At 48.7% G+C, this 10,571-nt stretch overlaps 3 protein-coding genes across 3 annotated transcripts; 1 reads left to right on the top strand and 2 right to left on the bottom strand.

Moving 5' to 3' along the window:
- Positions 1–3,757: 3,757 nt before the first annotated feature.
- BO79DRAFT_184100 (thiamine pyrophosphate-dependent dehydrogenase E1 component subunit alpha) lies at positions 3,758–5,500 on the bottom strand. Its single transcript, XM_025680304.1, has 5 exons — positions 5,354–5,500; positions 5,105–5,292; positions 4,988–5,049; positions 4,726–4,935; positions 3,758–4,674 (listed from the first exon to the last, which is right to left on the bottom strand). The coding sequence occupies exons 1-5, from the start codon at positions 5,455–5,457 to the stop codon at positions 3,907–3,909; spliced, it is 1,332 nt and encodes a 443-aa protein (XP_025533751.1). The 5' UTR covers positions 5,458–5,500; the 3' UTR covers positions 3,758–3,906.
- A 726-nt stretch (positions 5,501–6,226) lies between these two features.
- On the top strand, positions 6,227–7,974 carry BO79DRAFT_291597 (putative biotin-dependent 2-oxo acid dehydrogenases acyltransferase; the record flags this gene model as incomplete). The annotated part of the gene is made up of 4 exons (XM_025689020.1): positions 6,227–6,398; positions 6,500–6,603; positions 6,658–6,729; positions 6,793–7,974. The coding sequence occupies 4 exons, from the start codon at positions 6,227–6,229 to the stop codon at positions 7,861–7,863; spliced, it is 1,419 nt and encodes a 472-aa protein (XP_025533750.1). The 3' UTR covers positions 7,864–7,974.
- A 1,004-nt stretch (positions 7,975–8,978) lies between these two features.
- Positions 8,979–10,484, bottom strand: dot1 (histone methyltransferase DOT1; the record flags this gene model as incomplete). Its single annotated transcript, XM_025686417.1, has 1 exon — positions 8,979–10,484. One exon carries the CDS (start codon positions 10,482–10,484, stop codon positions 8,979–8,981), a length of 1,506 nt encoding a protein of 501 aa, XP_025533749.1.
- Positions 10,485–10,571: the final 87 nt, after the last annotated feature.

The raw sequence follows: 10,571 nt of genomic DNA, 5'->3' as shown, positions 1-10,571 counted from the left end.
TTTTTTTTTTTTTTTTTTTTTTTTTTTTTTTCAGTTTTGCTTCTCATGTATTGTACTATCTGTTGCAGGAGAGTCTTTTGAGATGTGATGAGCTTGCAGGTAATGGATCGTTGGATATAATTTCATGCTACTGTCTTCAAATATATCGCTCATTTACTTCATCATATACTGTGATTTAGATCAATTCGAGCTCTAGAACTCTAAAGCATCATATGTGGATACAGGTATGTAGAACTAACATTGTTATGCTTCCTGTCGTTCCCTATGATGAGCACTGCTAAACCCCCCGTGAATGTCATGGGGTTAACCCGAGCGTTTCGCTTAGATGTCGCGACGAACAGTTAGGGGCAGGGCTTGCGAGGATTGATTGTTTGATTGTTTGATAATAATAATTATTATTAAGAGGTGTTTATTACCGAGAAAAACTTTCCTACTGGACGGTGCCTATCATACCACTGACTAATACAGTCCTATTAGAAAACCAGCATTCCCCCTTCATGCTTGTAAAACCTTCTTTTGTCCTTCTGCTCTCTCTTTCCTGACTGAAATTCTATATCCGTTTTATTGCAGTAATACCATAACTAGCTAGTATCGGATGACTAAACCGACATAATATTACGAATAACTAGTTAACTAGTTAACCACTAACTAATCGCTCGTCAGCAAGAAGTATTGCCCGACTCAGATAGGGCTGTTACTTTAAAGTCACCCGGACCCACTGAATACTCATATCGGAGAATTTTCGTCTTCAATAAACCGAAATATTCCTACATCCTTACCAGATTTGAGAAACATCGTTGCTGTCTTTTGATCGAATGAAATACTCTATATTCCCCCAATCCCTTCTAGGAATTAATAAGCGGGAAACCGGGCGAGTGCCTCTCCGGTGCCTATGACGTGTTGACCCGGTTTCAGATTTGCCGTCTATCCATCCATCCATCCATCCATCCATCCAGAATCTATACTAGGACTGGCGCTAGCGACGGGAAATATCCCCATATAAGCCGTTGGAAAGGCTAAGGGAAAAACCAGCGGGCTTTTCTCAAGCACGGTTGTGGAAATGTACAAACCGACCGTGTTAGGTGGGAATGAGCGAGATAGAGAGAGAGAGAGAGAGAGAGAGAGAGAGAGAGAGAGAGAGAGAGAGAGATAGATAGATAGACTCCAGGCTTCAGACTAATGAATGCTCCTTCTCCCAGGAAGGGGGCATTAAGATGAAATAAGGTGGCTGACGCCCCCGTCTGATGCTCCGTCTCCAGATGCTGAAGGAGAATATGCTTTTACTCTCTGAGTTGGGGTCATTTGAATCAGGGGATTGTAATCGTCAGATTTGCAACAGCTGCACCTCCCGAGCAAGGGTGAAAAAACAAAACAAAACAAAAGTTAACACCTATTCGCATGGCGTGCTTATACGGACAGATTTGAAAGCATTCCAGGTTTAAACACGGGAGAAATATCAACAGGAACCGTAATAGCGGTGACCAGGAGAATTGACAGCTGCCATGGATCGACAGCATGGCTAACAACATGGTTGCTGATCTATAAGACTCTATGCATTTACCTCCTCCAGAGTATCCGTACCCAGCTCTTACATCGTTCAATACTTCTGAGACCTATACGAGGAGCGTGGAAACCTTCTTTTTCTGCTCAAGTCTGCTCACCGTTCTCCCTATTCGGTCCCGTTCATCTGGGGGCCTAGGGCTTCTTCCAAACATTGCTGGATGACGAAGAACCATTCGATCTATCACACGGAAGCCCAGGCCAGCCCACATGAAGTAGCACAAACTCCTGTCGAACCTTGTCGGAACGGGAAGCTGCTTGGTCATGATGCTACAGTCTGGTGAAACCCGCGACACCAATAATGAGTGTGGCGTCTGCCTCATACACTTCCCAAGGCCCCCAGAGATAAACATGCTTTTTGGCCTGTATTTTGAGGGCACCCCCCAAGTAAGCCAGTACCATCGCTACAACCCTTCTTTTGCTAGCGTTTCCCGGACCTTAATGAGCCCGAAATCGTGGCGTCCCCCCCGTACTCGCCTTCCCAGTTCAAAGGAAGTCTAGCTGACCAACAATTTCCCATGCAGAAGTGAGACTGTAAACCAGCCACAACCAAGTAACCAGATACTCCGTAATGTTTGCTTTCTGGAAACAAGCCTGTATTGTTTGTCGCAGCTCGATCTAGAATGGCATATCCCATCAAGCCTGCCATGTTCTATTGACCCCGACAGTGTGCAAGCTAGACGGTGAATTAAACATAAAAGTCGACTTTGAAGAGTAAGATCTAGGGATGGGTTAGTGATCAGATTTCTGGTCTCATTCAGTGTATGTCTGCTTACACTCACCCAGTCACCCTATCTTCCGTGCCCCGCGCCCACAACTTCACAATCATGAGCTTTTTGCCCTTTTGTCTCTGCATTTAGCCATAATGACTCCATCAGTTCAGGCTCTTCAGGATAGACTATGTCAGGCCGTCATCCATAGTCTGTTGCACCCCCTTGGCTTTCCCTTTCTCCGCCGTTGCTGCCTGCGTGACGGTGGCATCAACAGCTTTCCCAGGTTGAGTACATCCTTCCGGTACTCATATCAATTTGGTCTCACAACTATCGAAGAACCAAGGGAGAAATCAACATCACAATACGCCCCTTCGCAACCGCTACTTTGCCAGAGTTTCCTCAGCAAGTCCCACCTACCGGAACCGACGTTATCTCTAGACAGCTACACTTGTCGCATGCCACATCGATCTCGTCACGTCGACCACGCCTTCTCTCCCCAATCTTATAGATGAACCAGGTATCTATCCATGGGTTAGCCACGTGGATTCAGCCTCTCACCTCGATTTTTGACCTTTACAATATGTTGAGACATTCACTGCAGCCAGGCAGCTGTCAGCTGATCCTTCGCCTCTTCTTCCTGCGTGGCCTCTGACCACCACCTCTTCCAACCACCCAACCCAACCACCAACCATCTTCTTGAGATCTAGATAGATCAAATCTATATATCTTTGACCCTTCGTCTTGACACAATACCATCCTCCTTCTCATGCAGGTCTGCCAGTAGCAGACGGCATACAGTTTATTTTATTGAAAATGCTCTGGTTTGATCACATCATCCGCTGACTCAACCTCATAAAACGTCAGTCGTGCCTTGAAATCCATCCTATCGACTCTGATAAATGAGATACCCCGGGGAGGTGAAAAAGCCAGCCACGTTCATGGTAGAATGTCATGGGACTTTGGAAGGGCAACGCAGCAGATTCTGTTCGTGAGGGCTGGTCATTCCGCTGGTTTCGAGCTTGAAAGGGGCTCGGAGAATCTCTGTACATATGTAGACATGTAGGCAATTAGATGAGGATTACTGCTGAAGTACCTTTGTTTTCGCATCTGGTTGGTAATAAGTAACGTCAGATAGAAACTGAGCTTTAGTTGGTTGCCTGGACAGGTTTTCAGCTGAAAATGTATCTTGACGACATGTATTTCGTGCAGGAAAGTGTACTCTGGTGTGTCTACTGTGTCTGACGGCGGGCCAAGGCCTTCTTCTCCTTCTGACCTAGTAGAGACGGCCTCCTGAAATGTCCGAGGAAGGTGTCGATCAGACGCACCGGGAGAAAGGGTTCCTCTATTCGATCGTGCACCCGGAAAGATGGCAGCGTGGTAGTGCATCAGATGCAGCCTGGAAACTTGTGTGACCATCCTAATCACTTCTTACTTCACGCAAAGGCCACCTTGCGCCATATGTGATCTCTTGGTGAGTAGGCATTCATTTCACAAATTGTATCATGGAGAAGCCTAATGAATCTCCCTCTATATGCTGATCGGGCTTTACGGCTATAAACATAAAACAAGGCCTGCCACGTAGGTTCCTCATGACTTGGGCTGACAAGAAGCGTCGACCAGGACCACAGGTCTATCATAATCCATTCACTCCATCTTGGAACTGATGCAAGTCATATTCCTCAGGATATGTCTCCAGTATCCTCTTCAACTCCTTCATTTGAGCCTCCGCCTCCTCCGTCAACTCGTCGTAGACCCCCTCAAATGCTTCCCTCAACGGGGGCTTCTTCTCCCGCTCTGCCTCTCCAAACTCCCTGAGCACCTCTTTCCGGATCTTATCACGCATTTCACGTTCTAGATCCTCGCTCCAGTGACCCTCATTTTCCAGCCACTTCCGCAACCGGATAATCGGGTTATCGCGACGTTTCCAGTCCTCGACTTCTACCCTTGCCCGATACGCAAAGCTATCATCACTGGTGCTGTGATGCGATACACGGTAGCTCATTGCTTCGATGAGGACAGGTTTACCTCCATCTTGAAGGGCGAGACGACGAGCTTCACGCATTGCCTCGTAGACCGCGAATATGTCGTTACCGTCCACCCGAATGGTGTCAATGCCGTAGCCAACACCACGGCTGGCGATACCATCACCCCTGTATTGTTCTAGTGTAGGGGTGGAAATTGCATATCCATTGTTGCGGCAGACGAATACCACGGGACAGGACCGCGTCGCGGCTATATTCAAGCCCGCGTGGAAGTCGCCTTCGCTGGCGGCTCCTTCGCCGAAATAGCAGGCTACAATTCGCGCCGGGGTATCGGGGTTCTGTAGTGATTGTAACTTTAGAGCGTATGCAGCACCGGAGGCTTGAGGGATTTGGGTTGCAAGGGGGGAGGAGATTGTGTGCTAGATATATGGTTAGAATGCGGTTGGGCAGGTCGTGTGGAGGGGACGAACTGTTCGGGGATAGTTGCAGCCATAATGAACGGGCATGTTACGGCCTTTACTGTTATCAAATCTATTCGCAAACAGTTGGCTCATAAAGTCTTTCAGAGTGAAGCCGCGTTGTTGGAAGACGCCTGCTTCGCGGTACTGGGCGAATACTACGTCGTCGGGGGTTAAGGCTGCAGCGGATCCAACGCTGATTCCTTCTTCACCAGCAGATACCTAACGAGGTCAGACTTCAATATTATTGAGGTAGTGATGGTTCTGAGCATACCATATAGAAACTCAGTCGACCCTGCCGTTGCGCTTCGAACATGATGACGTCCATGACACTTACTAGATGCCGTCAGATCATGAAGTAGGTAGCATGATAATATGAGATATCCCCAACCTGTCAACATGTTCTTGTACCATGTCAAAATTTCCTCCTTTGGCACATCGATGGACTTGCGCGACTTATCGACGAGTACTCCGTCGGAGTCCATGACTCGGTACGTAGGGATATTGGACATTTCGGTAGGATTGATGAAGGTCATGTCGGTGGTAAATTTGCTATTGATCGCGCCTGGAAATCGGACACTACTATTGTCAGCTTGCTCTATGCTCCCTATCATCGCTCGGTTTATGTGAGTGACCTTACCGATCCGATCCAGGGCGCTGAGATATAGAATTGCTCCATCGCCGTGGAATCTTGGAGAGCGGTTGGGAAGAGCGCCAAAAGCGCGTTGACCGCAAAGACTGCATGTTGGAGATAGTTGCTGAAAGAAGGGCCAGCCCTGGGTGTTAGGGATATGTGATGGCCTCTCCTCATGATAGAAGGGCGTTATTCTTAACTCGAGGGATGCTGGGAATGCGGAGGCCGGTTGGCGTCGGTCCTTAGAGCGGGTGATTTCCCCACCCGCCGATATCCGAGCCGGGGTAGAAGAGCTTTAGGCTGTGTCCAGCAACTGCGATAAGCGACTTTAAGTGTCTAGATAAGGAACGCTTTTTCTCTTCTTTTCTGCTAAACAACCCTAATCGGCCCTGGTGTTTATTCCACCTGGAACAAGGCATAGTATCACTAAAACCTATTTGGAGACTTGGATTAGTAGTACTGGATCCCGTTTTATTATGTTTTCTTCGATTTTCTTAAATTGTAAAATCATCTATTTATCCATACTCTATATTACTAAATATATTTTTATGTTTTAATCACTCGTCATAGTTAATACCCTTTGGTATAGCTCGGTCCGCACGTGCCATGTTCAATGGCGGAAGAACCAGCGGCCCCGAAAGTACTAATTACCTAGACTACTAGTTGCGGGCGGAAAGTGGAAATGCGGAGTAACATCACGTGCTATGATGCCAGGCATCGGTTATCATCGGGCGCCGGTGTACCTGGGATAACAACAGAGCATTACTACTTACATACTCCCCTCCCATCATCCATCCTGCAAGCCGGAATGCTACATCTAAGTCCCTCCCTCCGTTTAATCTCCCTCTTCTATCCGTTGAAGCCGACACCGGGTTAATTATGAATATTTTGCGCTCAACTGGGAGCTTGTCCCGGGCTTTCCAGCTATGCCACGGGCCAAGGTCCCTGCCAGTGATCCGGTGCCAGGCACGACCTCTTCCTCGTCGGGGATTCCACGCCGCCGCCTCTCTGTGGGGTGTGAAGTCTCAGGTACTGAAAGATGTTGGCGAAGGTAAGATAATTTTGCCCAAATGACCGTCTTTCCACAATCTTTTGGTCATGATACATATATATACCCTTCATTGTCGGTTGTTTACATTACATTTCCCACAGGGATAACGGAGGTCCAAATAATCCAGTGGTATGTCGAGGAGGGGGCATACATTGAAGAGTGGAAACCACTATGTCAATACCAGTCGGATAAAGCCGTTGATGATGTTAGTTCATGCCTTCTTAGAGACACGCTCTGGAAATTCAGCTAATGGCCATAGATCACTTCGAGATACGAAGGCGTCGTCAAGAAGCTCCATTTCCAAGCAGACGACACAGTACCGACAGGAAAGGTAATAACAACTACAGTATACCGTAGCATGAGATGTTCCTGCTAATCATCCTCCTTCCTATAGGCGCTCTGCGATATAGAAGTTGAGAATGGGAAATATCCGGATGATAACCCGCCGCCTGTTCCAAAGACAGAACCGATAGAACCAACACCGGCCAGGTCTTCTCCTCCAGAAGCTCCGTCAACACAGCCTACACAAACTACTACACCTGCACCAGTAAACAGCATCACAAATAACAAGCCGAGATCACCTCATGCAACATTGGCTACCCCAGCGGTCCGTGGCATGCTGAAGATCCACAATGTGAACATTGAAGATGTACATGGGACAGGCAAGGATGGGCGCGTCCTCAAGGAAGATGTGCAGCGCTTCATCGCCGAGCGAGACCAAGCACCTTCAACACAGCCCACTGCTCCGGGGGTGCAAGAAGAGACCGCAGTCAAATTAACACCAATCCAGAGTCAGATGTTTAAGAACATGACAAACTCCCTCAGCATCCCGCAATTCCTCTACGCTGATGAACTCAACGTTAATAACGTAATGGCCATTAGAAAGAAGCTAGCCAACGACCCCAAAGACCCCCAAAAGATCAGCCTCCTCTCCTTCGTCATCAAAGCCATGTCCCTGGCTTTGAACGACTACCCGCTTCTCAACGCAAAGATCGATACAACCGATCCGGCCAAACCACAATTGATCATGCGATCAAAACACAACATCGGCGTCGCCATGGACACCCCTCAAGGCTTGTTAGTCCCCAATATCAAAGACGTCGCCAATCGCTCTATCCTAGAAATTGCCGCGGAAATCATACGCTTGAATGCACTCGCGAAAGAAAGAAAGCTCACACCCGCCGACCTCAGCGGTGGCACAATCACTGCCTCTAATATCGGAAACATTGGAGGTACATACGTCGCACCGGTAGTCATACCGAACGAGATGGCCATCCTCGGCATTGGCAAATCCAGAACAGTACCCATCTTTGATGATGCTGGTCAGGTTACAAAAGGCGAGCTCGTGAATTTCAGCTGGAGCGCCGACCATCGCGTGGTGGACGGTGCCACGATGGCCCGGATGGCTAATCGCGTCCGGGAACTCGTCGAGTCACCGGAGCAGATGCTGTTGAACTTGCGATAGCTTATACATAGAGTTAACTCCCTGTCTGATGCCTGCATCTGCGGTAGTGATTAGCGCCGGCTCAATGCCACATAGCATAGATGACTGCAAATGGAAACATGTATTTTCGCCCTGCTTGGCTTTGAGCAAGCTGGGCTGTCAGCCATTGGTGTCCATACCCTACATCCCACGCTTTACATCGTAAAACATAGAAAGCACTCGAATGGCACCAAGGCCATGGTCAAACAACAACGTGATCGAATCTTCGATCGCATAACTAATCCTCGAGTAGCAAGTCGGGGAACTCTCATCTAGGTATTAGTGCTCAATTGACTGGAATTCAAATTTACATGCTTCTATAGTCATTTTGGAACAGACCAGCCTGGCTGAACTGACTAAGACGCCTTGCTGCAGCATTTCAAAGGATAATATAGCAATCGGTTGATTTTGATTTGCTTTGTTAATCTATTCTTTACCCCGCGTCGGCGGATAGCACGCCACGTCGGAGGGTTCTGGAGGTTTTCTCCTGGCTTTTCAGCCAAACAACTCTATATACAACAAACGAGGCCACGGCATCGCAGTCTTTCACTGCCTATTGCATGATGCAGTTTCGCTATCACTTCATTGCGACATTCCAGCATCAGTGTTGTTGAGTTTGATCCGGTGCTGCTGGCTAGTAAGTTCGGTAATCCGCTGACTCGAAGGGTTGCTGGCACCAGCCATACTTGTTGTAAAGGATGGTATGACGAACAGGGGGTGCTTCCGATTGTCGAGTTGATGTATGCCAGCGATGCTATGCTGTCAGGGGCGCAAAAGCCAAACAATCTTCAAAAGATGCCATCTATTCACAATGTACCATCGTCTCACGTATCGTTTCTCATCACAGCTTCAAAGGGTCAATAGCAGAAGTGGGTAGATTTATGTACCAATAATGAGAAGTACTCAGACCATTCTAGCACGCGCTAATGCAGATGCCTGAATCAGAAACCCTGGTATCACGTCCTAAGCCCAAGCATCACAAATGCGAAAAGAGGATAAAAGAAAAAAGAAAAAAAAGTATGAATACAAGAAACCGAAAATAATCGAGCATGGCGGTCGTGAAACAGCAAAAAGTGTTCAGGGGAGGTAGCAACAAATCATTGCATGCTATCTACAAAAGCCTTCAGACGGGAGCTGTCCTTGGTCGCGATGAAGTAGGTACCGCCGACGTCGGTCCAGCTCACACTGTTCGACCAGTAGTTCCTCTGCTTGACCTTCAGTAGATTGATGGGCGAATTGAGATTGCGAGATTGGATCTTGTGTCCCGCGGGCACAAAGGATTTAAGGGATACGATTTGACACCCCTCCTTCATATCCAAGAAGTGGTTAATTAGCTCGTTATTCAATTGGGGGGTGAACGCCTGATTGTTGATCAAGATAACATCAGCGCGTTTCAGAACGTCGATAATGCTCTGCTCCTTTAGAAAATCACCCTTAACGAGGTGCGTCTTCCCGGGCGCGATGCCCCATAGCCGACATCGAGACCTAAACTCGGCCTGCTGCAGCTCCGCCAGGTGGGCTGCATTGTTCATCATTTCACAGCCCCAACTCTCACATCCAATCTCAAGCGCCGCCTGGAGGACAACGTTACCGACACCTGAGCCCAGGTCGACGAAAACCTGACCGGACTTTAGCCCAGTCTCCTTGAATATCGTGCTGATGAAGCGCGGAAGAAGTTCTCCGTACACGTTGTCCGTTCCGTTCTCGTACTGGCGAAGAGACTCGACCCGAGGTGACACGGTGCGCGAGTAAATCTGATTCAGGATCCTTTCCACGTGAGGTAAATTTAAGCGGCTCGTTGAATCCAGTTTCTTCGCGATACTGCCATCACGTCTTAACCGCACAATCGCACTATTGTACTCCGTCACGACACTCCGAAAATCCGCTTCTGATGAATGGGCAAGGGCGCGTCGTAGTCTGCGTTTTATTCCAGTCGATTCATTGTTGAATTCGTCTGCCTCTTCGTCGGGGATATAATTCTGTGACACGATGTCGAGGACTTGAACGATATCATCAATGGGCTTGAAATCGTCGTGGTCTCGAGGGACCACAAGGTCGTATCTCTCCGGGGAGGAAGTACTGGGATACTGCAGGAGTAGCTCCGGTAGCGGCTTGGCTGCGCCAAACGCAGGCTTAAAGTTGCCGGACTTCTGGCGCGACGTAATGTCGGCAGCATGTATCATGGGAAGGGACCGAATGCTATCTTCGGAAAAAGCCTTTAAAGATCGTACGCGCCTAGCCGGGTCTGGCTCTGCGCTGTCGCCTGTCCTAGCCCGTTTGCGCACCTCGAACGAAGAGTCCGTGTCGCTCGCGTCGTCATCGCTCGAAAGTCGTAACTCCGGAGTTTGGCGCTTCCGACTCTGCGCTGGTGTGCCATATCGCCTTTTCGCAGAGGGAGGGTCACGGTCCCTGGAGACGGATCTGCTTGCTGATTGTTGCGCTTTGAGCTGAGCAGGAGGGGTTCGAGAGGAGGAGGGACCTGGGGTCTGGGAGGTGGATCGCGAGGCAGGGGCGGTTCGCGTCTGAACAACCTTTCGGATCTGAGGCTTCTTCGGTTGTAAAGAAAAGGCGCCTCCTTTCTGGAGGTGGTCGAAAAATCCCATAAGGCAAGACGGGAACGGGAGAATCGTACTATAGGGGAGCGGGCGGTGAAGGTAAGGACAGCGATGCGCTGGAAAGCTATACACAAG

This window comes from Aspergillus costaricaensis, assembly GCF_003184835.1.
Source record: "Aspergillus costaricaensis CBS 115574 unplaced genomic scaffold BO79scaffold_71, whole genome shotgun sequence".
NCBI classification, from domain to species: Eukaryota; Fungi; Ascomycota; class Eurotiomycetes; order Eurotiales; family Aspergillaceae; genus Aspergillus; species Aspergillus costaricensis.
The sequence above is the reverse complement of the archived record's forward strand: the minus strand, read 5'-3'. Positions and strand labels throughout refer to the sequence as shown.